The sequence below is a fragment of the Panthera tigris genome, chromosome D2 (assembly GCF_018350195.1).
Source record: "Panthera tigris isolate Pti1 chromosome D2, P.tigris_Pti1_mat1.1, whole genome shotgun sequence".
NCBI lineage: Eukaryota > Metazoa > Chordata > Mammalia > Carnivora > Felidae > Panthera > Panthera tigris.
The window spans coordinates 57,266,093-57,294,005 of record NC_056670.1 but is presented as its reverse complement, the minus strand read 5'-3'; the positions used below and the strand labels follow the sequence as shown (position 1 = coordinate 57,294,005).

Genomic DNA, 27,913 nt, shown 5'->3' with positions numbered 1-27,913 from the left:
GTGTCCAAGTGATGTTAATTTGATCAAGTATAATTCTGTTTTCATTTATTACATTTTTTGTTTTTAGAAATTCAGTTTCTAAATTTTTAATTGGATGTCAGACATTTTGAGTTTTATATTTTTGGATGCTGGATATTCTGCGTTCCTTTAACTATTTTTTGTCTTTTTGGGTGGTGAATTTAAGTTCTCTGGAATCAGTGTGATTTTTTCCAGGCTTTATTTTAAGCTCAGAAACAGTCTTCAGTCTGTGGCTAATTTAGCCTCTCTGTTGAGACAGTACCTTTCTAAGGCAATACCTTTCTATATCCACACCCTTTTTACTTGATGTCTTGTTTGTTTTGAGGTCTTTTTAGTCTGGCTGGCCAGACATGAACATGAACTGTTCCTGGTTCTGTGTTCCACTTACTTTTTCCCAGAAGTTCGATTCCTTGCCTTGGTAGTTTTCTCACATATGGCTCGTCATTACCTAACACTGTCAGGTGACTCCACTGTAGGTCTCTGGAGCTTTTCGTGTAGCTCTGTCCTCTCTGTATTCTGTTCTGTAAAATCTAGTTGCCTTGACCTCTCTTAACTCTGAACTCTGTCTCTTCAAGTCAGCAAGACTGCTGAGTTCTGTTTGGGTCCCCCCTCCTGTACTACAGTCTGAAAGCCCTCTCTAGGTTGTAAGATGGTATGGCATCACAGGGCTCACTTTGTTTTCCCTGTTTCAAGGATCAGTGTCCTGAACTTTCTGTTTTCCTGTGTCTGAAGCCATTATTTTGCGTATCTCGGTCCTTTTTAAAATTATTTAATGAAGGAAGGTTAACCTGATTCCTATTATTCCATCATGGCTGGATGCTGAGATTTGTGATATGATTTTAAATTTCCCTGAATCCTGTCCCCAAATATCTTCCTTAATTGCTTTTCAGGGTGCTTATAATTTTACCATTAAATAATCACTGATTTGGATCTTTTGGTATTTGAATATCCTATTAAGATGCAAAACTGCCCCATGGGAAAGGAAGCGTAATAGCACAAATAGCTCGCCAGATACTTCTGGGGTATCCGAAAGCATAGACATGTTACAGAACTGGAACTCTTGGTACCTGGGTTTAGTCTGAGATCTACCACAAAGTACATGTGAATCCCTGGCTCAAGTTATTTAATTTGTCTGGGCCCCATTTTATCATTTGTAAAATATAAGGGAGGTGAAATGAGTGATTAGTTGAAATGTGATTAGTTGGCCTCTGGTTGAAAGCAGAAGTAGGGCTATGCCTCACTCCTCAAGGGACTTACATAGAGTTGGAGAAGCACAACTAAATCTCCTTAAAAATATAGCAAATCATAAGGTACAATATAGTAGAATATTATCCGTGGAAGTCCAGATATATTAACCTAATTGATATGTGTTCTGAAAGAATAAGATAAGGCTTTATGGTAAAGATGGAGCTAAAAGTATTCCTTGGAGGATGGGTATTTTTGGATAAGCCAAGGGGACAAAAATAAGGGGAATGAGATGTTCACCTTTGTTAAAAATTTTTTGCTGTATAATGAGAGTTTTCCACAGTTGGAGCAATTTCAGGATATTATTTATGAAAATGGAAGTAATTGTTCTTTTTCATACACCACTAAGAGGTAACAACAATATTTTAATAATGGTTATAACTCTTGTGGTTATTCTGAGATGGTTATAATATAATTTGTTCAGAGTTATGAGTTTTGCAGGTATTTTCTAGTGTTTCTCAAATAAATCCCAGATCTAATTTGTTCTCCAAATAAAATTTACTGAAGTCCCCCTGTATTACTCATCCTCTTGATTTTTCCTGTGTTCCCTACCTTGATTAATGGCATCACTGTCAAATTTGTCTCTTGAAGAACACTTTGGGCTATTTTTTATTTCTTTTATAAGCCTAGTTTCCCATATTCATTTGGCTATTAGGTATAATAGTTGTCCTTAACTCTGGAATTCTCTTTCTTGCTGCCGCTGTGCTGCCATCCCTTCTTATCCCTCTCCTGAACTATTATGATAGATTAATGAGTCTCTCTTCTCCCCAGCTCTCCTAATATAAATCTCCTATTGCCATCAGAGTTATTTCTGAATAATATTTAGTAGTCATATCTCTTATTCAGATGCTCTGACATCTCTTCAGAGCCTGGAAGATAAAGCTCAAACCATAAAGGCACCGATAAGTTTGCTTTTAGCCAGTTTTTTCAAGTTTCTTCCCACTCTACTGTACTCTAGTCTTAGTATTCTAAGTATAATGTGTGGAAAAGGGAATATTTCAGACAGGAAGCCAAATTAGCAAAGACATGAAAATTATGTTACTTGGATTCTCTATCAGATAGTCATACTTATCCTTTAATAAAGACTTGGCTGAGAAGTCATCCTCCTTTAGTACACACGCTCGACTTCATCTGCCCTCCCTATATAGGCAGATTATAAGTGTTCACTTCATTGTTTCAGAGTTATTTCTGTTCTTACTTGTTTGCATAATAGGTTGTGAGCTCCATGAGGGTAGGAACCAACATTTATTCATCTTTGCATTCCTAGTGTCCAGTACAGTGTATTGAGAACATTGTAGGAGCTGATGAGTTTGTTTGAATTGATCGGCAGCATACTAGCTAACACTGTCTCTTGAATGCCTGGTCCTTTCCAGAACTCTTAGTTCTGTAGGTCCCCTGAGGCTACCACTAGGAGGCTCCAAAGCCGTCCATATGAGGAAATTTGGTTTGCTTCCAAGTTAGGCAAAGAACTGATGATGCTTGACAAATTCTTATCACAAGTTCAGATGTCAAAATCTTTGTTTTAATTTCTTTAGAATTCCGTTTTGTTTTCTGGTTGACTTTGACATTTATCAACTTTGTATTACACATTGACCTTTGGAGAACTTATATCTAAATGGCTATAAGCCAAAGATAGTCTGTGCCAGTCTACCCATATCATGGGGAGAAGTCAACTCTCCAAGAAGCTAAATTAGTTTTTTTCAGGCACAGAATAAAGGCAAGTGCTACTGACCTCTAATCCATGCCTAAATATTTCTTCTCTTCTTCATTAAAAAGCATGTGTTAACTATAATTGTTGGCTCTTCTCTTTGCCTGGTCATTTATCTAGCTTCAAAAGATTTGAATATATCAAATTCCATCAGAAACTGCCATTTAGGATTATTGCTTCTCAGTGATCAAATATCCTAGGCCATTGGTTCTAATTGGCATTCATGACTGCTGCTTTGATGCAGTAAATTCTAAACCATTTCTTAGAAGGTTGTCTCTTTTAGGGGCTTCTTGAGCTTCAGTTTAGATGTGAAGAGGAAGAGAGTAGCCCAGTGGTGCAGAGGTACACTGATCTCTTCATGCACTTCTGTCTTCTCTTTTCACATCTAAATTCTGTTTGTTCTTCATGGTTGAGGTCGTCTTCTATGAGAGTTTCACCAGGATGTAATATTCTGTCTTCTTTTTGGATGCAGGCTAACTGAATGTTAGAGTTGAAAGAATTTCAGTTCATGTAGTCCCAGTATCCTACCCAATGTGTGAATTACACCAAGTGTGGGTAAAAATACTCAGGTGTACTGAGTAAACCAGCAAAAATTTTGGTTTTGGCTAAAGCTGGTTATGTAGCTGTCATTGTCTGTGTCCATTCCTCTTCTAAAAACTAATGCCTTATTTACTTCAAGCTGTGTGTATCACTGCTAACAGCTATTTATGATTACATAGTCCTTCTATAAGACTATTTAGCCCTTTTGTAAAGAACCAGTGAGGTCAGAAACTAATATAACACAGTATATTAACTAACTGGAATTAAAATAAAAGCTTAAAAAAAGAATCAGACCAAATAAAATATCTCTGTGGATGGAATCTCAGCAATTGCAGATGACAGAAAAGGAGATGTGATACATTTTGATACTTTGTATACATTAGTATTGGATCTAGTTCTGTAGGGACTCTCACTTGAAAATAGACTTCGCATTGATTGGGTGTGAGTCCTGGTTTGCAGATGAAACATCAGGGCTGTGGTCAATACTGTGAGGATGGCCTTAGAAATATTTAGTAGATGAATGATTTATGGTGAGTTGTTTTGGAAAGTCTCTGCTTATGAGTTCAGTGTACAACCCAGTTGCGTTGCATGTTTTCATGAGCATACTTGAGATGGAACAATGGTGTCTTCATCTGAGAATGATGCAAGACTAGAGATATACTGCAGACCACAGAGGAGGGCGCTGGAGCAGAGACTTGAATATTCATGGACATCCGCCAAGTATTCATATATATATTTACGTACATTTAGTAGAAATGGATAAAAATACTTACTGAGGCAAATTATGCCAGCGTGTCATTGATTCTGCTGGGTGATGTAGTGGGAAGAGCACCAATGGTTAGGAGGTCTAGGTTCTAATCTTCGCTCTGTACAAAATGCTGTGCAATCAAGATGCTGGCCAAATCGCTTCATCCTTCATATCAGTTTCCTTATCTGTGAAATTTGAAAATGTTTTACTCTCTACCCATCCCTCTAGACCAGGAGTCAGAAAAGTACAGCCTGCAGGCCAGATCTTGCTACCATGTGTTTTTTATTGGAACAGGGCCTTGCCCATTTATTTATGTATTGTCTCTGGCTGCTTTTGCATTTGACAGCAAAGTTTAGTTGCAACAGGAGGCAGGATGGCCCACAAAACCTAAAATATTTACTGTTTGGCTTTTTATAGAAAAAATCTGTCAACCCCTGCTCTGGAAGACGTTTGAAGAAATTGGAAGGTTTTCAGCCCTTGAGACTAGGGACGCGACTGTTTTATCTGGTTGGTAGGGGCCAAGAATGTCAGATGTCCTGCAGAGCAGGACATAATAAGAAACTGTCTTACCTGAAATTCCAGTAGCTCCCTCCTAAAAATTCCTTTCCTATTTTTAAATTCTAAGGAGAGCCACTTTTTGAAAGCTGTATCGACTCTTTTAGGCCACTAAGGCAACAGTTTCCCAAATTAATGGGTTAGGAATTTTTCTAACCACTCCCCGTAACTTAAAAAGGAGTATCCACTAAGAATCTAAATCCATTTTTATGCTTAATGGTGAAATGTTAGAAGCATTCCCTCTAAAATAAGGAAGAAGCCAACAATGCCCACAAGTCACCTTTGCACTGCAGGTTCTCGCTGGTGCAGTTATGTCAAGAACTGTGAGGGTCTGTGGTTTTACCCTACTTGCAAGCTAACAAGGTAGCCTTGCAGCAATAGCAGTGGACAGAATGTCAGTAAATTTTTTTGTACTGTTTTCTTGAATCTCAGTTCCCAAAAGATAATAATAAGAATGCTAGGTGAGGGGTGCCTGGGTGGCTCAGTTGGTTGGGCGATCTGACTTCAGCTCAGGTCATGATCTCACGGTCCGTGAATTCGAGCCCTGCATCAGGCTCTGTGCTGTCAGTTCAGAGCCTGGAGCCTGTTTCGGATTCTGGGTCTCCCTTTCTCTCTGCCCCTCCCCCAGTCACACTCTGTCTCTCTCTATCAAAAAATGAATAAACGTTAAAAGATGCTCAATGTCGCCTCTCATCAGGGAAATACAAATCAAAACCACACTCAGATATCACCTCATGCCAGTCAGTGGCCAAAATGAACAAATCTGGAGACTATAGATGCTGGAGAGGATGTGGAGAAACAGGAACCCTCTTGCACTGTTGGTGGGAATGCAAACTGGTGCGGCCACTCTGGAAAACAGTGTGGAGGTTCCTCAAAAAATTATAAATAGACCTACCCTATGACCCAGCAGTAGCACTGCTAGGAATTTACCCAAGGGATACAGGAGTACTGATACATAGGGGCACTTGTACCCCAATGTTTATAGAAGCACTCTTAACAATAGCCAAATTGTGGAAAGAGCCTAAATGTCCATCAACTGATGAATGGATAAAGAAATTGTGGTTTATATACACAATGGAGTACTACGTGGCAATGAGAAAGAATGAAATATGGCCCTTTGTAGCAACGTGGACGGAACTGGAGAGTGTTATGCTAAGTGAAATAAGCCATACAGAGAAAGACAGATACCCTATGTTTTCACTCTTATGTGGATCCTGAGAAACTTAACAGGAACCCATGGGGGAGGGGAAGGAAAAAAAAAAAAGAGGTTAGAGTGGGAGAGAGCCAAAGCATAAGAGACTCTTAAAAAATGAGGACAAACTGAGGGGTTGATAGGGGGTGGGAGGGAGGGGAGGGTGGGTGATGGGTATTGAAGAGGGCATCTTTTGGGATGAGCACTGGGTGTTGTATGGAAACCAATTTGACAATAAATTTCATATATTTAAAAAAATATTTAAAAAAAGAATGCTAGGTGATACATGTACACACAGTGGGTTGTATAATAGGAGAAACCCTGAGATTAGGGAAACTGAATCTTTTATGATGAGAAGTAAACAGGCCTGCCATTTATTCTGGAAAGAGATGCTATCTTTATTATATTGGACACTAAGCATGCCTGCCCTTTGCTCTGGAAGGAGGCACTATCTTTGTCTTCTAAGACTGTTGAGTATACAAACATCTTTGAAAAGATAATCTGGAACAAAGGCAGCTAGTGTCTCTGATTGTAAGAGAAGCAGAAATGCAAGAAGCCAATGTCTTCTAATACATGAGAAAAGTAAATTAAAGATTTGGTTACTTTGTGTGGTGACAGATGATGACTAGACTTACTGTGCTGATCATGTTGGCAGTGTACACAAATATTGAATCGTTATGTTGTACACCTGAAACTAATACAATGTTGAATGTCAATTATACTTCAACAAAACAGTAAATAAATAATATATATAAGAATTAAGGAAGAAAAAAATTTGTTTTTATTGGCAGATGTATGATTCTTTACAGAGTGGATTCATGAACATCTATTCACAAATGGTTAGAAAAAAGTAAGAGAGTTTGCCAGTTTGCTGAGACTGCTGGATTCAAGCTCTGTATAGCAAAACAGGTTACATTTTTATAAACTAGGGACAAAAATTTAGAACATATTATAAAATAGATATTTATAAAATTAGTAAAACCATAATATCTTTGAGTAAATCTAAGAAATGTTGCACCACTTTTTATTTTTGTTTATTTATTTTGCTTCATTATATCTTGTTTATTTACTTATTTATATATTTTTCTTCCTTTTTTTAAATTTAAATCTTAGTTAACATACAGTGCAATATTGGTTTCAGGAGTAGAATTCAGTGATTCATGACTTACATACAATACCCAGTGCTTGTCACAACAAGTACCCTCCTTAGTACCCATTATCCATCTAGCCCATCTCCTACTCACCTCCCTCTGTCAACCCATAGTTTGTTCTCTATCATTAAGAGTATCTTGTGGTTTGTTTCTCTCTTTTTTCTCTCCCTCCCTTGCTATATATTCATCTGTTTGGTTTATTAAATACCACATATGAGTGATATCATATGGTATTCATCTTTCTCTGATTGACTTATTTCACTTAGCATTATACATTCTAGCTCCACCCATGTCATTCCAAATGATAAGATTTCGTTCTTTTTAATGGTTAAGTAATATTCCGTTACCACATTTTCTTTATCCATTCATCAGTCAGTGGACATTTGGGCTCTCTCTGTAGTTTGGCTATTGTTGATAATGTTGTAAACGTTGGAGTGCATGTACCCTTTCGAATCTGTATTTTTGTAACCTTTGGGTAAATACCTAATAGTGCAATTGCTGGATCATAGGGTAGTTCTATTTTTAGTTTCTTGAGAAACTAAAGCCACTCATTAGTTCTCCAGAGTGGCTGCACCAGTTTGCATTCTTACCAACAGTGCAAGAGCATTCCCCTTTCTCTGCATCTTCACCAACACCCGTTCTTTCTTGTGTTGTTAATTTTAGCCATTCTGACAGGTATGAGGTAATATCTCATCATGGTTTTGATTTGTATTTCCCTGATAATGAGTGATGTTGAGCATATTTTCATGTGTCTTTTAGCCATCTGGATGTGTTTTTTTTGGGAAAAGTGTCTATTCATGTCTTCTTTCTGTTTTTTAGCTGGGTTATTTTTTTTGGGGGGGGAGGTGTTGAGTTTGATAAGTTCTTTATAGATTTTGGATACTAACCCTTTATAAGATATATTGTTTGAAAATATCTTCTCACATTCTGTAGGCTGCCTTTTAGTTTTGTTGATTGTTTCCTTAGCTGTGCAGAAGCTTTTCATCTTGATGAAATCCCAATAGTTTATGTATGCTTTGGTGTTGTGTCTAGTAAGAAGTTGCTCTGGCCGAGGTCAAAGAGGTTGCTGCCTGTGTTTTCCTCTAAGACTTTGATTGTTTCCTGTCCCATATTTAGGTCTTTCATCCATCTGAATTTATTTTTGTGTATGGTGTAAGAAAGCGGTCCAGCTTCATTTTTCTGCATGTTGCCATTCAGTTTTGCCAACACCATTTGTTGAAGAGACTGTCTTTTTTCCATTGGATGTTGAAGATTAGTTGATGATAGAGTTGTGGGTTGCACCACATTTTAATACAGAACATTGTAAAATTTTATTGAAAAATGTAAAAGAAGACCCCCTGGAAATGCATAATGTCATGGATAAGAAGAGCAGGGACGCCTGGGTGGCTCAGTCGGTTAAGCGTCCGACTTCAGCTCGGGTCATGATCTCGTGGTCCGTGAGTTTGAGCCCTGCATCAGGCTCTGTGCTGACAGCTCAGAGCCTGGAACCTGCTTCGGATTCTGTGTCTCCCTCTCTCTCTCTGCTCCTCCCCCGTTCATGCTCTGTCTCTCTCTGTCTCAAAAATAAATAAATATTAAAAAAAAAAGAAGACTAAATATCTTGAAATTGTCTCCAAATTAATAAATCAGTGCACTTAAAACTCTTAAAGACTCTGTGTGTGTGTGTGTGTGTGTGTGTGTGTGTGTGTGTGTGTGTGTTGTGTGTAACTTCAGGGTGATCATCTCCAAAGATGCAGAGAAAACATTTGATAAAATTTAACATCTATTCATGATAAAAGCTTTTGCCAAACTAGTAAGAGTAAGGAACTTCCCTAACCAGATAAAAAGAATCTGTAAAAATACTACTGTAACATTATTCTAAATGATAAAAAAACTAATACTATCTATCTAAGATTGAGAAGAAGGCAGGATATTCATTGTCACCACTGTTATTCCTCATTATACTTGAAATCCTAGCCAGCACGATAAGGCAAGACAAAGAAATGAAGGGCATACCGACTAGGAAGGTAGGCATAAAATGGTCTCTATTTGCTGATAACATGGTAATATACATTAAAAAGTTCCAAAGAATGTAGAAAAATCCTTAGAACTAATATTGAATTTACCAAGCCTGCAGGATACCATGTTAATATACAAAAGTGAATCATGTTTCTATATATGCACTTATAATGATCATTGGAATTGGAAATTTACCAAAAGTACCATTTATAATAGCATCAAACATTATAAATATAACAAAATATATGCAGAATATTTATGCTGATAACTATAGAACAGTGGTGAAAGAAGTCCAATAAATGAAGAGAGAGAGATATGTTTATAGATTAGAGGACTCAATATTGTTAAGACATCACTTCTCCCTAATATGTGAGGTATAGATTCAATTCAGTCCTACCTAATCAGAATCACAGAAAAACTTTTCTATAGATGTATCTCTATTAAAATATATGAATATGGGGTGCCTGGGTGGCTTATTCGGTTGAGTGTCTGACTTTGACTCAGGTCATGATCTCACAGTTTGTGAATTTGAGCCCCACATTGGGCTTGCTGCTGTCACCATGGAGCCCGCTTCGGATCCTTTGTCTTTCCCTACCTCTCTGTCCCTCCCCCACTCACACATTCTCTCAAAAATAAACAAACATTAAAAAAATTAAAAAAAAATGTAAATAATTAAATACACACACCACATATATATACATACATGCATACACAGGAACTAGAGTAGGCAAAACAATCTTGAAAAAGAACAAAGTTGGAAGACTCACATTGCCTGATTTCAATAATTACTATAAGCTACAGCAATCAAGAGAGTATGGTATTGGTAAAGGAAAAATACATAGGTCAGTGGAATAGAATAGAGAGCTTAGAAAAAGATGCACAACAGTATTGTCAACTGATTTTTGACAAAGGTGCAAGGGCAATTCAATGCAGAATAGAAGTTTTCAAACAAATGGTCCTGGAATGATTAGAAGTTCCTATGTGAAAAGATGAACCTTAATACATACCTCATATTCTACAAAAATTAACTAAAAATTGATCATATATACCTAAATATAAGACATGAAACTTATAAAACTTCTAGAAGAAAAGGTAGGAGAAATCTGTATGGCCTTATAATTGGCAAAATGTTTTTAGATATATCAAAAGTATGATTCATAAAAAGTTGGTAAATTTAACTTACCAAAATTAATATCTTTTGCTTGGTGGGTGAAAGACCCTACAAAGAGAATGAAAAAGTGAAGCCACAGACTGGGAGCAAAATTTTAAAATTACAAATATGATAAAGGATTTGTATTCAGAACTTACAAAGAAATCTTATAATTAAAAAAAAAATTAGAAATCGAATTTAAAAATGGGCAAAAAAGGGGCGCCTGGGTGGCTCAGTCAGCTAAGCGTCCGACTCTTGGTTTTGGCTCAGGTCACAATCTTGCAGTTCATAGGTTTGAGTCCCACATCAGGCTCCACATTGACAGTCTGGAGCCTGCTTGGGATTCTCTCTCTCTTCCTCTCTCTTTCTGCCTCTCCTATGCTCATGTGCTCTCTCTCTCTCTCTCTCTCAAAATAAATAAATGAACTTTAAAAAAATTTTAAAAATGGACAAAATATATGAACATACACTTTACCAAAGAAGATATTTGGATGGAAAATAAGTATATGAAAATATGTTCAGTATCATTGTAATTGGGAAATGAAATTAAAACCACGCCAATACAAATCAATTAGAATATCTAACAGACAAACAAAAGTGACAATACCAAGTGCTGTTGAGCATGTGGAGCAACCAGAAATCTCATACATTGCTGGTGAGAATGCAAATTTGTATAATCACTCTGGGAAAGAGTTTGGCTGTCTCTTACTATGCCAAACATATACTTACCATACGACTCTGCAGTCTCGCTGCTGGAAATTTACCCAAGCCAACTGAAAATATATGTTCACAGAAAAACATGAATGTGAATGTTTATAGAAGATTTATTCATTGACCAAAACTGGGAACGACCCAGATTTCCTTCAGTGGATGAATGGGGAACCTAATTGTGGTACATTCATCCACTATAATAATATTCAGCAATAAAAAGGAATGGACTATTGGATGAATCTTAAATGCATTTTGTTAAGTGAATGAAGTCATATTCTGAAGACTACATGGTGTATGACTCCGTTGATATGACATTTTGAAAAAGACAAAGTTATAGGGACAAAAACGAACCAAAAAACATCAGTATTTGCCAGGGTGAGAATCGAGGAAGATATTGATAAGGGTTAGCATGAGGGGATTTCTTTGGTGATCAACCTTTTGTATGGTAATATGGTCCTAGTGCATACTCAATTCTATGCAGTTGTCAAAACTCACAGAACCTGTCACACCATAGAGTGAATTTTATAGTCTTCAAATTTAAAAAAAAGTCAACCAGGATGTTGGGGAAACCACTGATGGAATGTAGATTTAGAAATGAATGTAACTGTATTACAGTGACTGACAGCACCACATTGAAGGCTCAGAGAAGAAAGGATATGACCTAAGTAGCTTTATTTTGACTGGGTTCTGTAAGGCTAATGGAAAAAGAATGGAAAAACAAAAAAACATTGTACTTGGTACATTTATTTCTCATAGACGTATAGATTAGCAATTCTGAAACTGCATGTATACTACTGTTAAACAAGGAAATAAATATATTTTAATTGAGGACAAGCAAGTTTCTCACTGTTAGAAAAAAGAAATTACAAATGAGGAAATGGGAATGCTAGAATGAACCCTTTGGTCCTGAATTGGAATTGGAGACATCAATATGAACTAATGTGGTTTTTTTCCCTTTCAATAGGTAGATAGATACAGTAAATATAGATATATCTGTATACAGCAGTTAGTATGTACATACACACTTCCTAGCAGTGAGCACATGATCTGCATTTTAAAATATCATTCTCAATCAAATGGAACCTGGGCTCCTTGGAGAAGTCTATGATTCCAGGATTGGGGCAAGGAAAATACAAGATGTTCATGGAACATTTGTGGTGTTAGAAAGTAAGGAAGAATTTAAAAAATTATGGGGGTATATCAAAGGACTCAAAAACTGACCTGAAAGAACTCCAAATAGCTAAAGCTGGAACAATTTTTGCAACAAAATAGACAAATATGATGACTTCATAAAATACTTGTAAGTCCATACTAATATAAACAATCAATCAATAAATAAATGGAGAAGGGACAGCTCTTCCTTACAGAATTAATAAATGTAGAAGGAATGAGAAAAATAGAAAATCACCATTGGAATATCAGATGAATAATTGACGTAAACAAGATCCACTAATGAATGCTAAACTTAGTGGGCAGAAGTTTACAGAAATGTGCAGTATTGCGTGGCCTCAAAGTTTCTCCTATAAAATATTCATTAATTACAAAGACAAAATAGTAACTTAACGGTGAAGAAACCTGTCAGACCACCTTAACCAAGTGATCAAGGTTAACCTCATCATCAACAAGACCTAAGAATACCTCTCTGGTATCCTTGTCCCAAATCCATAATTTATTCCAACATAAAATCTTTAGCCAACCCAAACTGAAGGACAGTTTATTTGAACCTGATGAGTAACTGTTGAAAGCGATAAAATCATGAAAGACAAGGAAAGACAGAGACTGTCACTCAGTTCAGAGGATATTAAGGAGACATGGAAACTAATGCAACATGTTCTTGGATCTTGGATCAGGTTCTGGAATCCAAAAGGGTACTAATAAACTGGTGAAATATAATAAAGTCTGTAGTTTAGTTAATCGTATTTGTGCCAGTGTTAGTTTCTTACTTTTGATAATTGTCCCTTGGTTGTAAAAAATGTAAACTAATAACTTTTTTATGTATATAAGGAAACCATACACACAAACATATATACATAAATACACATACATATACAGCTGCGTAAGTATATTACTTCTAGGATTTAGGTTGGTAGTTATCTTTCTGAAGGTGGCAAGAGGAAGGAGAATATTATTGCAGACGGATAAGCAGAGGATTTCATGTATTTCTGAACTGTTTTCTTTAAACAAGTCTGAAGAAAATACGGTAAAATGTTATGCAAAGATAGAGCTGAGTGAGGGTACATAGGTGTGAGGGAACATTGTACATTCCTCTGTTTAAAACATTTTACAATTAAAACAAAGTAACAATGAAGGATTTTTATTTTTCTGGAAGTGATATGCTGAATGGCTTGGAGATCTGTGGATGGATTTGTGGATGCTGGCTTGCACTGTTTGAGTTACCTCATATGAGGTACATAGTGCTAATTAGAATTGAAAAGAAGGGGACAACTCTAAGAGACATTTTAAAACTGAAGTGGATTAATTTGGTGCCTTGAAGGGACAGGGAGAAAGAAAGAGAAATAAAGATGAGATCAGAGACTAGAAGATTAGGCTGACTAAATCAAGGAAATGAAAGGACTAGCCATTTGGAAGGAAAAGAGTGTAGGCAATGAGTACTTTGACTTGGGGTTTATAAAGGCTCTCAGCACAGAGGCTCTTCTAGCATCTGTCAACCTCTTTCAAGGGTTTGCAGAATAGTCAGGATCTTTCTTTTCCTGCTGCTATTGTAGTGGCTACGTGGAAGCCAGGAGGGAAGGGAGTGGCTCTAGTCTCATGTTTGATCCATTAGTGTGAGAATAGCCAAAGCATTCTCTCAGGACTCACCTTTTACTTCTGGATCTGGCAATTCAATAGCAGCATACAAAATTATATCAAAGTTGTGCTGTCTGATCTCATGTAATCTACAGAGAAAACTGAATGTAGACTGTAACAATGGCATTGCAGTACCAAAGTTCTAAGGTGATTCTTGTTTTGATTTTTCAAAAGCCCTATATTTCTGTTCATTTTTATTACTTTAGAAAATGTCTAATTGTATTAAAATGCACATAATAAAATTTACCCTCTTAACCATATTTAAGTGTGTGATTAAATGGTTTTAAGAACATTCACATTGTTGTGCAACCATCACTATCATCCATCTTCAGAACTTTTTTCATTGTGTAAAACAAACTTTGTAGCCATTAAACAACAACTCCTTTTGTTCTCCCAGCCCTTGGCTATGTCTACTTTCTTGTGTCTGTAAATTTGACCACCCTAGATACCTCATACAAATGGAATTATTCAGTATTTCTTTTTTTGTGACTGGCTTATTTCACTTAGCATAATATCCTTAAGGTTCATCCATGTTGTAGCATGTATCAGGATTTCCTTCCTTTTAAGGCTGAACAATATTCCATTATATGTGTATACCACATTTCATTTATCTTTTTATCTGTGGAAGGACTCTTGGGCTGCTTTTACCTTTTGGCTATTGTGAATAATGCTGTGGACATGGGTATATTATTTTTGTAACTTTTTAACAGCTTTTTTTGAGCTATAATTTGCATATGATAAGGTTCACTCATATAAGTATATCATTATTTCTCTGAAATGTATATAGAGTTGTGCAACCATCATCACAATCTAGTATTAGAACATTCACATGCCCGTTTGCAGTCAATCTTTGCTTTCATACAAGCCTCAGGGAACCACTGATAGCTTTCTGTCTCTATCTGATTAGCTTTTTCTAGAAATTTTACAGAAATGGAATCATACAATACATAGTCTTTTTGTGTCTGGCTTTTTTCACTTAGTTTATGTTGTTGAGGCTTTCCAGGCCTAGCATTTATCAATAGTTTGTGTCTTTTTATTGCTGAATAGTATTTGATTGTATGGATCTACCACATTTTGTTTATCAGTTTACTGGTATATGGACATTTGGGTTGTCTCTAGTTTTGACTGTTGTGCACAATGCCACTATAAATATTCATGTGCAAGTCTTTGTGTGAACATACTCCTTTATTTGTTTTGGGTAGGTTTCTCGGGGTAGATTTGTTGGGACGTAAGTACGTTTATGTTTATCTTTTTAAGAAACTGCTAAAGTGTTTGCAGAAATGGCTGTACCATTTTACATTCCCACTAGCAATGTATAAGGGCTCCTATTTCTTTACACAATTGCTAACACTTGTTATGGCCAATCTTTTGGATTATAGTTCTGCTAGGGATTAGCACCTCATTGCAATTTTATTTTGCATTTTCCAAATGACTAATGATTTGAGCATCTTTTCATGTGCTTATTAGCCATTTGTGTATCTTCTTTGGTGAAATATATTTTCAGATGTTTTGCCCATTTTTAACTTGGGTTGTTAGTCTTTTTATTAAGTTGGAAACATTTTCTTTATATATTTTATCATATATATGATTATCAAATATTTTCTTTCAGTCTATGTCTTAGCTTTTTATTTTCTTAATGATGTTTTAAAAAGCAGAATCTTTTACTTTTGGTAAAGTTCAGTTCATTATTTTTTTCCATTGTGAATTGTACTTTTGGTGTTACAACTGAGAAATATTTACCTAACTTAAGGAAACAAAGACATTTTCCTATATAGTCTATAAAATTTATAGGTTTAGTTCTTATATTTAGGTCTGTGATCCATTTTGAGTTAATTTTGTGTGTGTGTATGATGTAAAGGTCTAAGTTCTTTTTAAACTTTATTTTGGCCGGCGGGCCGCCCCTCCGCCCCGGCTCCCTCCTGCCAGTCCGTGGAGCGCGCACCGCCTCACCGCCCTTCCTACCCTCTTCCGTGGGCCTCTCGTCTGCGCTTGGCTCCAGAGACTCTGTTCTGCTAGTCTTCTGGTGGTTTTCTGGGTTAGTTAGGCAGGTGTAGGTGGAATCTAAGTGATCAACAGGATGCGCGGTGAGCCCAGCGTCCTCCTACTCCGCCATCTTCCAGAAGATCCCCCGGGAATCTAAACTTTATTTTGAAATAATTTTAGATGCATAAAAACTTGTGAAAATAGTACAGGAAGTTAACTAAACTGTAGGCCTTATTCGTATTTTGCCAGTTTTTACATGTATTCATTTCTTCTCTGTGTGTATAATTCTATGAAATTTTACTACATATATGAATTTGTGTAACCAATATAACAATCAGAATACAAAACTGTTGTACCACCCGAAAGCAACAACCTCATGCTACTTGTTTGTGATCTATCCCTAACACTATAATTTTGTCATTTTGAAAATGTTATGTAAGTGGAATCATACAGTATATAACAATTGGGATTGCCTTTCCTCCCCTATTTTTGGTAATTTGTGTTTTCTTATTTTGCCATTCCATCTTAAAAATTCTCAATTTTGTTCATCTGTTCAATGAAGCACTATTTTGTTTCATTGATTTTTGCTGTTGTTCCCATTTTTTATTTCATGATTTCTGTATTTCTTTCCTTATTTTTTATTTTAGAGGAAGAGAGAGAGAACATGTGAGCAGGAAGGGGACAGAGACGGGGAGAGAGAGAATCTTAAGCAGGTTCCATGCTTAGCATGACGTGGGGCTTGATCCCACAACCCTGGGATCATGACCTGAACTGAAATCAAGAGCCAGATGCTCAACCAACTGAGCCACCCAGGCACTCCTATTTCATCGATTTCTATCAGAATAGAAATCAATAGAAGTCTTTACTTTGATCTTTCTGCTTGCTTGTGTTTAATTTTTTCTTATTTTTCTAGTTTCTAGGTGGGAACTTAGATTATTGATTTGAGATCTTTTTTCTTTTAATATCTATCTATCTATCTATCTATCTATCTATCTATCTATCTATCTAGAGAGAAAGCGAGTGCCGGAGAGGGGCAGAGAGAGAGAGGGAGAGAGAGAATCCTAAGCAGGTTCCATACTATCAACGCAGAGCCCAATGCTGGAGCTTAAACTCACAAACTGTGAGATTATGACCTGAGCCAAAATCAAGAGTCAGACACTTAACTAACTGAGCCACCCTAGTGCTCTTTTCTTTTCTAATACATTGTATATAAAACTATAGTTTTCTTTTCTAAGTACTATTTAGACTCTGTTCCATAAATTTTGATATCATGTGTTCCCATTTTCATTCAGTTCAAAATATTTTCTAATTTCCCTGTGATTTCTTTGATCCATAGGTTATTTAGAAACATATTGTTTAGTTTCTTAATATTTGGGTATTTTCTAGAGGTCTTTCTGTTATGGATTTCTAATTTGATTCCAGTGTTGTCAGAAAACATACTTTATATGACATAAATCCTTTCAAATTTATAAGATTTATTTTATGACCTAGCATAAGGTTATTCTGATTATGTTTCATGTGTGCTTAGAAAATATGTGTATCCTGCTTTTATTTGGTATGTCCTATAAATGTCAGTAAGGTATATTGAGCCTTGCTGATTTTCTATCTAGTTCCAGCAAATATAGAGTGAGGTATTGAAGTCTTGAACTGTAATCATTGAATTTCCCATTCAATTTAGTCAGATTGTATTTTATGTATTTTGAAACTTACTGGTTCGGTGCATATACATTTATAGTTGTTGTATCTTCCTGATATATTGACCCTTTTATCACTATGATCTGTCTCTATTTTATCACTCTGTCTGTCTCTCTGGTAATATTTACTATCTTAAAAGTAAAAAAATTTAATGTTTTTATATATTTTTGAGAGCGAGCGAGAGAGAGACAGAGCAAGCAGGGGAGGGGCCGAGAGAGAGAGGGAGACACAGAATCTGAGGCAGGCTCCAGGCTCTGAGCTGTCAGCACAGAGCGTGATGTGGGACTTGAACTCACAAGCTGTGAGATCATGACCTGAGCCAAAGTCAGACACTTAACCAACTAGGCCACCCAGGCACCCCAATATTTATTACATTTACTATTTACAAATTTGTCTTGCGCAGCAAAGGAAATCACCAACAAAATGAAAAGGCAACCTACTGAATGAGAGAAAATACTTGCAAATGTATCTGATAAGGGTTAATATCCAAGATATAGAAAGAATGTTTACAACTCAATAGCCAACAACAATCTGATTAAAAAATGGGCAAAAGATCTAGATGGTTTTCCAAAGAAAACATGACCAATTGGCACATGAAAAGATTCTCAGCATCACTAATCATCAGGGAAATGCAGACCCAAACCACAATGCAATATCTTTTTGTCACACCTGTTTGAATGGCTGTTATCAAAAAGATAAAAAATAACAAATGTCAATGAGGATGTGGAGAAAAGGGAACTGTCATACACTGTTGGTGAGAATGTAAATTGGTGCAGCTACTACAGAAAGTAGTATAGAAGTTCCTCAAAAAAATTAAAAATAGAACTACATATGATCTAGCAGGTTCCCCTTCTGGGTATTTATGTGAAGAAAATGAAAACTGTAACTTGAAAGAAAAAATATATGCACCCCCATGTTCATTACAGCATTATTTATAATAGCCACAATATGGAAACAACCTAAGTGTCCATCAGTGGATGAATGGATAAAGAAATTGTGAAACACACACATACATACATACACACAATATGGAATAGAAAACAATGAAATTTTGCCATTTGTGATAATATGCCTGGACCTTGAGGCCATCATGCTAAGTGAAATATGTCAGATAAAGACAAATACCATACGATCTCACTTATATGTGGAATTGGAAACAAAACACAATACACAAGCTCATAGATACATAGAGCAGATTGGTGGTTGCCAGAGGCAGCAAGTGGGGGTGTGGTAAAATGGGTGAAGGAAATCAAAAGGTACAGGCTTCCAATTATAAAAAAAATAGGTCATGGCAATGTAATGTATAGCATGGTGACCATAGTTAATAATACTGTATTGCATATTTGAAAGTTGTTAAAAGAGTAAATCTTAGGGATGCCTCGGTGGCTCATTCAGTTAAGCAGCCAACTTTGGCTCAGGTCATGATCTCACAGTTTGTGAGGTCAGGCCCCACGTCAGGCTCTGTGCTGGCAGCTTGGAGCCTGGAGCCTGCTTCGGATTCTGTGTATCCCTCTCTCTCTGATCCAACCCCACTCACAGTCTGTGTGTTTCTCTCTCTCAAAAATAAATAAACATTAAAAAAAAGAGTAAATCTTAAAAGCTCTCATTACAAGAAAAAAATTGTGACTATATATGGTAATGGATATTAATCAGACTTATTGTGGTGCTCTTTGACAACATATACAAGTGTTGAATCATTCTGTTGTACACCTGAAACTGATATGTTATATGTTAATTATATGTCAATTATACTTAAAAAAAAAGCAGATTACCGAGAGCTTAAGGAAAAAAAAAGTTCAGGGGCACCTGGGTGGCTCAGTTAGTTAAGTATCTGACTCTTGATTTTAGTTCAGGTCATGATCTCATGGTTCATGAGATGGAGCCCTGCATGGGACTCTGTGCTGACAGCATGGAGTCCGCTTGGGATTCTCTTTCTCCCTCTCTCTACCCCTTCCCTGCTTATGCTCTCTCTCTCTCTCTCTCAAAATGAATAAATAAAAATTAAAAGAAAAGAAAAATAAAGTTAAGTGGGTTGTCTTTTTTTCCCCATTCTTAGGGAGTGTTGTCTAGAAGTACTTATCCATTGTGTTAAGTAGTGTGAAAGAATGGGAAAAGCAGATTAGGGCAACCTGCAGTCAAAATCTGCATCTTTGTGAATCTGAGCCACAGATTCTTTGACTACAGGGAATGAGAAAGGAACCAAGTTTTTACCCTCCCAGTCCAGAAGGAGAGCAGTTATTGAAGAAAAAGGAAAATATTTTTCTTTCTTTCTCTCCACAGCAAAAACAAAACAAAACAAAACAAAAAAACCCAAACAACAACAACAACAAACATGATTAAATAACAACACAATGGGTGCCACAACCTATATTTGTCTTTAAATCTAAAATGTGTCTCTTCGGGGCGCCTGGGTGGCTCAGTCGGTTGGGCGGCCGACTTCGGCTCAGGTCATGATCTCGCGGTCCGTGAGTTTGAGCCCCGCGTCGGGCTCTGTGCTGACAGCTCAGAGCCTGGAGCCTGTTTCGGATTCTGTGTCTCCCTCTCTCTGCCCCTCCCCTGTTCATGCTCTGTCTCTCCCTGTCTCAAAAATAAATAAAACGTTAAAAAAAAATTTTTAATAAAATGTGTCTCTTCAACAGCATATATTTGGATCTTGCTTCTTTCTTTCTTTCTTTCTTTCTTTCTTTCTTTCTTTCTTTCTTTCTTTTTAATTTAATTTTTTATTTTTTAAAATTTACATCCAAATTAGGTAGCATATAGTGAAACAATGATTTCAGGAGTAGATTCCTTAATGTCCCTTACCCATTTATCCCATCCCCCCTCCTACAACCCCTCCAGTAACCCTCTGTTTGTTCTCCATATTTAAGAGTCTCTTATGTTTTGTTTCCCTCCCTGTTTTTATATTATTTTTGCTTCCCTTCCCTTATGTTCATCTGTTTTGTCTCTTAAAGTCCTCATATGAGTGAAGTCATATGATATTTGTTTTTCTCTAATTTCACTTAGCATAATACCTCTAGTTCCATCCACGTAGTTGCAAATGGCAAGATTTCATTCTTTTTGATTGTCGAGTATTACTACATTGTATATATATATACCACATCTTCTTTATCCATTCATCCATCAGTGGACCTTTGGGCTCTTTCCATACTTTGGCTATTATTGATAGTGCTGCTGTAAACATTGAGGTGCATGTGTCCCTTCGAAACAGCATCCCTGTATCCCATGTGTGAATACCTAGTAGTACAATTGTGGGTCGTAGGGTAGTTCTATTTTTAATTTTTTGAGGAACTTCCATACTGTTTTCCGGAGTGGCTGCACCAGTTTGCATTCCCACCAGCCGTGGATCTTGCTTCTTTAAACTCAATCTGAACATCTGTAGCTTTTGATTAGAGTGTTTAGTCCATTTACATTTAATACAGTTATTGGTATAGTTGGATCTATGTCTGCTATTTTGATATTTTCTATATTTCTTACCTTTACTGCCTTTTTTCTGTTAAACCAATTTTCTAGATTTTTAAAAATATCATTTTTAGATTACTTATTTAATTTCTCTGTTGATTTTTACACTGCATAATTTTCTGTTATTTTCTTAGTGGCTGCCCAGGAATTACATCTTAGCTTATCACAGTCCAATTCAACTTAATACTAACCTAATTTTGGCAAATTATAGCAACTTGCATCAATATGCCATATTTTCCTATTCCCTCTATAATGTCAATTTTTATATATTATAACCATATGTTATAACTATAACATTGTTTTCTGTATATAATCTTATGTATTTTAAAGAAATTAAGAGTATAAAAGTTCTATTATATTTACCAACATATATACCATTTCTTTTTAAAAAATCATTTTTTATGTTTATTTTGAGAGAGAAGAGAGAGAGAGAGAGACAGAGCACGAGTGGGGGAGGGGCAAGAGAAAGAGGGAGACACAGAATTCGAAGCAGACTTCAGGCTCTGAGCTGTCAGAACAGAGCCTGATACAGGGCTTGAACTTATGAACTGCGAGATCATTACCTGAGCCAAAGTCAGACACTTAACCACTGAGCCACCCAAGCACCCCTGTACCATTTGTTTTTTTTTAATTTTAATGTTTATTTATTCTTGAGAGAGAGAGAGCGGGATAGAGAGAGAGAATGAACAGGGGAGGGGCAGAGTGAGAGAGAGACACAGAATCCAAAGCAGGCTCTAGGCTCTGAGCTGTCAGCACAGAGCCTGATACAGGCTTGAACCCACAAGCTGTGAGATCATGATGTGAGCCAAAGTCAGATGCCTAACCAACTGAGCCACACAGGCGCCCCTCTCCTATACCATTTCTAATGTATTTTATTTCTTTGTGTGTATTTGAGTTAGCTGGTATCATTTCCTTTCAGTCTGAAAGACTTCCTTTAATATATCTTATATTGCAGATTTGCTAGTAAAGACCCAGTGTTGTTTTTTTTTTTTTTAATATGGAAGTGTCTATTTTGCTTTCATTTTTTGAATGATGGTTTTGCTGGATTTAGAATTCTTTGTTATAAGAATTTTTTTTTCTTTCAGCACTTAGAATATGGTCTTCCACTGCTTTCTGGCTTCCATTGTTTCAGATTAGGAGTCAACCATTAATTGTATTGCTAGTTCTTTTTTTGAGATGAGTTTTTTCCCTTTTGTTTTTAAGATTTTCTTTTATCTTGCAGTTTCAAGAGTTATACTATGATGTGTCTAGGTGTAGATTTCTTTGTAATGATTCTTTTTGTTGTACTTCTTGGATCTGTGGATAAATGATTTTCATCAAATTTGGGAATTTTTTGATCATTATTTTTTGAAATAATTTTCTTCCTTTCTCCTTTCTGTTGGATTGCTTCATTTTATTCCATAATACTCTGAGGCTTTGTTTATTTTTCCTTGGTCATCTTCTCTCTGTTTTTCTTGTTATTTCTATTTATCTGTTTTCACATTCTGATTCTTTCTCTTGCCCTTTCAGATCTGCTGTTAAAGCCCATCCTAGTGCATTTTTCATTTCAGTTTTTGTACTTTTCAACTCTAGAATATCCATTTATTCCTTTTTTTTTTAAATAAAAGTATCTGTTTCATCCTCCTATTCATTGAGTCTTTGTTAGGTTTTTCTAATTTAAACATGGTTTCTTTGAATTTTTAAAATGTATTTATAATCTGTTTTTTGAAGTCTTCATCTGCTGGGGCAGTATAGAGTTAGCTCTAATTGACTGCTTTTGTTTTTATTTTTAAGTACGAGTCACACTTTCCTGTTTTTTTCCATGACTCATAATTTTTTATTGGAAACTGAACATTTTAGATATAGCCAATCTGTAATTTTATTTTTTCCTATGAGAATTGTTGTTTTGCCTTTTTAAAATAAATTATTTTCACTTACGCTTTTAATCTTGTGCTGCCACTGAGATTTCTTCTGTCTTCAAGTAGCTCCTTTCCTTGTATGATAGCTTCTGTTGTTACAGTTCTCTCATGTGAAGCTAAAGTTTGTTTTTTGGTTGCTCCCATTATGTTTGGCTTTCTGGATTTATATAGAATAATTCAGTTTTCTCTTCTATATGAAGCAAGTCTTCTTTAATGTTTTCTTTGCTGGGCTCAATACTGTTTTTTCAGCTATTTTAAAAAAATGTTCTTTTTATTTTTGAGAGAGAGAGAGAGAGACAGACAGAGAGTGAGGGAGACATAGAATCTGAAGTAGGCTCCAGGCTTTGAGCTGTCAGTACAGAGCCAGATGCAGGGCTCAAACCCACAAACTGTGAGATCATGACCTGAGCTGAAGTCAGACACTTAACCGACTGAACCACCTAGGTGCCCCTTTTTTCAGTTATTTTTAAAAAATAAAATAATTTCCAATTTTGGCATTTTTCTTTGGGTGGACTCTAGATGATTAGTATCCTATGAAACTATTACAGGTGAAAAAAACATATAATGCTACAAGTAGAGTATTATAATAATAAAAATAGTAATAGCTACCCTTTATATAGTTCTTATTATGTGGCATGCATAGTGCTAAATCTTTAATGACTCTTTACAATAACAGTATGAAGAAATAGAGGCTTACAGAGGCATTGTTTTCTGTCACTTCTGCAGCTAATAAGTGATCACCAACCCAGAATTTGAACCAAGGTCTGCTTTAACTCCAACTCTTTACTTTGCTGCCCTTGGCTGGCATGGAATTCAGGGTGGCTATGTTACTCCTTGTATTCTGGATATGCTGGTTCTATTAATTTGATCTAAGAATTGCCTTAATCTTTTGGGCAGCAGTATTGTATATGGCAGCATATCACTGACTTACATAAAGCTTGTATTCAACTAAAATGTACAAAACTTAATAAGATCTTAAATATTTGAGCTTGTGTCTGGCCTGGACTTTCCCTCTTATGTAATTACTTTTCACTATAAATGCAGGACTTTGTGTTCTTGTCTGTGTCTTGGAGATTTCAGCCTAAGTTCTAGGTTGCCAAGATATTTTTGAAGTTTGAATCTGTCATCTATGATATTAGCTCTTCCTCCAGATATATGTGGCCACGTACATCTTTGATAAGTATTCTTTTTTGTGTATTTATTTAGTCTTTGATACAATTTCAAATAAATCAGGAGTGAATAAAGAATGTATACAGCATATCTATATTTTCCCCAAACATTGTTGTTGTGTACACTTCTGAAGTCTCAGACATGTTTGGCCATGCCCATGGGTTTCTCTTCTTACTGTTGTTAAGACAGTGTGATCACTGTATTTTAAGGTTCTGGTTGGAATGATATTGAGGCTATTAGTTATAATTATTGCTTTCTCTGCCTTCTGAGCAATACATTTATTCCATAGGAAATAGAGAGTTTGGTAGGTATTCTACTTTTGTATTAGACTCCTATTAGAAGATATCTGAATAACTGAAACTTCTCTTCACTCTATATAGTATGTTTTGGTACAAGTTTTGTAATGTTTTCTGGGAAAGTATCATACATATTTCTTTTCTGGATAGACCGCCTATGGTATGCTGCTGTTACAGTATAATTAGGTTTTTCTCTTCAGTTCCTCACTTTTATTATTTACTGTAATTTACTATTAAATTTATGAGTTTCTATATAAGAGTAACTTTTGGAAAGGTCACTGGACTTGACTTTGAAAATTCCTGGATTTGGGGACTGACCACGCAATGTGAACTTGAGCAAGTCACTTAAGCTTTGTGGATCTCAGGAATCTACATATACACAGTAGGGATAATAATATTACTCTTTATCATTTAGGATTTCAAAAACAGGTAAGGATTTTAAAAATAAGAAACTAATATTTCATATAACAAGAAATCAAAAGATGTGCAGTCTGGGACAAGTATGGTAGCTGTCGTAGCTCATTAAAATCTTCTGATCTTTCAGTTCACCATCCTTAGTGTGTAGTCCTTTGCTCTCTTACTTCTTGACTCATTGCCACAAAATAGCTACTTTAACTCTGGGCTTCATATCTATGTTTTAGACACACAGAATGTGAAAGGCTAATAGGTTGAAGGACAAAAATCCTGGTTTTCTCTTAGTGAGGTTTTGTCACTAAAGTTAAGTCCCTCTAAGGATGTCTGCCTGCAGCTCATTGGCCAGAACTATGTTACATGTCACCCCTTGCTTCAAGGAAAGCTGGGAAATTGTTTATTTTTGTGTTTTAGTCTTTGCAGTAGAAGGAAGCAAAGAAGGGATTGGGTTTACGGTTTGGGTCAGCTGGTCAACAATATCTACCACATACTTTCATAGGATTATTGGAAGGATTCAATGGTACAGTGTAATTAATATGTTTCCTCTTGCTTTCTATTGGTGGTCTCAAAAACTAGAGTATGTCTTGAATTAATTTATTCTAATTTTGTAATCAAGCCTCAGAAAATCTATGAGAGTAGTTACTTGAATGTTAAATGAGTTCAGTTTTTACCTATAGTCTAGAAAGTGTCATAAATATGTTTAGGAATAGATTGCATTGTTCCCAACCAGCTCTCCTGTTTTCATCCAAGGTTAAGTGAGAGCCATTCCCACATCTGGCTAATCTTTGTGTACTACACATCCTGACTCTCCTCATCATGGGCTTGTATTTATATCTGGGCTTCTCTATTATAGGGCTCTGTTGATGGGTTTGAAGATTATTTGTCTACAATGATGTCTCACCTTTGATGCCACATACTCTTATTTTCTCTTTGAGCATTGTTTAAAATCTTTTCTATTGCTACCATTAACATGGGCGTTAGTTTGCTACCATTAACATGGGCATTAGTTTTTTCTTTCCAAAGCCATTGGTGTTAACAGTGGCAGAACATTTTTTTTCTTAGCATTTTCCCCTAAAATCTTTCAATTTGCTATGTAAAACTTGGAAGTTTCTAGAGCTGTTATCCAGATTGCTGCTGATAATTATTTGTTTATATGATAATAAGCTGAATTATATTTTAATTTACAAAAATAAACAAATAACTTTAGGGTATCAAAGCTCCCTGCTAATTGGGAAACGTTCTAGGTGACTGTTTTTGAGGGTGACTATTTTCTGGAGAATACTTGGGCTTTGAGTAAAAATCATATTGAAGTATAAAAAGCAGCCTGTCACCAATGGGAAAATAATTGGGAAAGAAGCAGATCTACAAAGTGACTCTAGTCCTACTCTTGTTTCCTTCACTGACTTACAAAATACTTCTAGATTTAAAGAGTTATTGGGGCGCCTGGGTGGCTCAGTCAGTTAAGCATCTGACTTTAGCTCAGGAGAGTCATGATCTCACAGTTCATGAGTTTGAGCCCTGCATTGGGCTCTATGCTTAGAGCTCAGAACCTGGAGCCTGCTTCAGATTCTGTGTCTTCCATTCTCTCTGCCCCTCCCCTGCTCGTGTGCCGTCTCTCTCTCTCTCCCTCTCTCTTTCTCTCAAAAATGAAATAAAAACATTGAAAATTAAAAAAAGAGTTATTAATGAGTCAGAATGCAGCTAGAGGCACATGAAAAATAGCAGCAGAAATCCTGAGCAGCTAAGGAGAGAATGGTAGCCCTAATGTGAGCTGAATAGGCTGGCTGGTAAATTTGAAAGCAGGTCACATATCCTGAATATATATACAGGAGCTATCACCTGGTCCTACAGCATGAAGTAGAGGAAATAATCATAGTCACTAGTTTTCAGACAAAGTTGTATTATTTTTTTCCATGGAGAATGGTAAAAGATGTTAAGAAAAGGCCCCAGGAAGTAAATAAGTCCTGGAGGTGAGCTTAGAGGAGAATGGAGGAGTGAGCATCTTTTTTTTTTTTTTTTTTAAATTTTTTTTTTTCAACGTTTTTTATTTATTTTTGGGACAGAGAGAGACAGAGCATGAACGGGGGAGGGGCAGAGAGAGAGGGAGACACAGAATCGGAAACAGGCTCCAGGCTCCGAGCCATCAGCCCAGAGCCTGACGCGGGGCTCGAACTCACGGACCACGAGATCGTGACCTGGCTGAAGTCGGACGCTTAACCGACTGCGCCATCCAGGCGCCCCAGGAGTGAGCATCTTAAATGAGGTCAGAGTGAGATAAGAAAATGGAAATTGCAGAGGATTTGGAAACGACTAGAGAAACCTACAGGATGTATCATGAAGTTGGAGACTCTTCAGGTTTATTACTTCCGAATCTCTTCATTCTGATGAAATATGGTAGTTTATAAATTCTGTCATTTTGGGTGAAACAAGACGGTGATGTGTATATGGTTATTTGTTTTGTTTTGTTTTGTTTTGTTTTTGCTGCCTGCCTTTATTTCTTTTTGTAGACATTGTTCGAAGTGATGTTGCCTTGGATAAACAGAAAGGCTGCAAGATTGCTCAGCACCCTGATGTTATGCTGGAGCTCCAGCGGGAGAAGGCAGCTCAAATGCATCTTGTTCTTCTAAAGGAGCAATTCTCTAATACTTACAGTAATCTCATATTAACAGGTAAGGCTATTGGAGTCGTTTGGAATCTTAAGCATTATAGATTGATGGCCTCCATTAGTTAACAACTTGATGTTTGGTAGACACTAAAGTGGGATCTAGATGAGCCTGTATCTGTCTGTCTCCATCCACTATATCCCTTTTTAAATTGTGATTACTTTTGTCTTCCTATAAAAAATATTTCTTGTAGTTTGCAGATGTATTTTGGCTTGAAGTTATAGGCAACTCAGCATGTGTGTTCTCAAAAGACAGAACCAATGAAAACCTAATGAAGCCTTATAAAAATATGACTTTTTAGATGTGTGCCAGTGGATTTGAGAGAATTACTAAATTTGGTGTCTAAGAAGCAGCTATTTTCCTCTTTCTGTGTATGCCCTTTCTGTGAACCCAGTGAACATAAAGATGAAATGTAAAAGAGATAATGATCCACAGGCTGAGCTGAGAATGTTCTATTCCTGGTGGAGTTTGAAAGTATCTGGAGAATTTGATTTTCATTTTAAGAGCAAAGAGG

At 36.3% G+C, this 27,913-nt stretch overlaps 1 protein-coding gene across 2 annotated transcripts in view; it reads left to right on the top strand.

The window, feature by feature from the left end:
* Nucleotides 1-27,913, top strand: part of HPSE2 (heparanase 2 (inactive)) — a 666,791-nt gene that overhangs the window by 33,759 nt on the left and 605,119 nt on the right. For both annotated transcript variants that reach the window (XM_042960186.1, XM_042960187.1), the window contains exon 3: nt 27,244-27,405. In XM_042960186.1, coding sequence (XP_042816120.1) covers nt 27,244-27,405 — 162 coding nt within the window. The remainder of the gene's footprint in view (nt 1-27,243; nt 27,406-27,913) is intronic.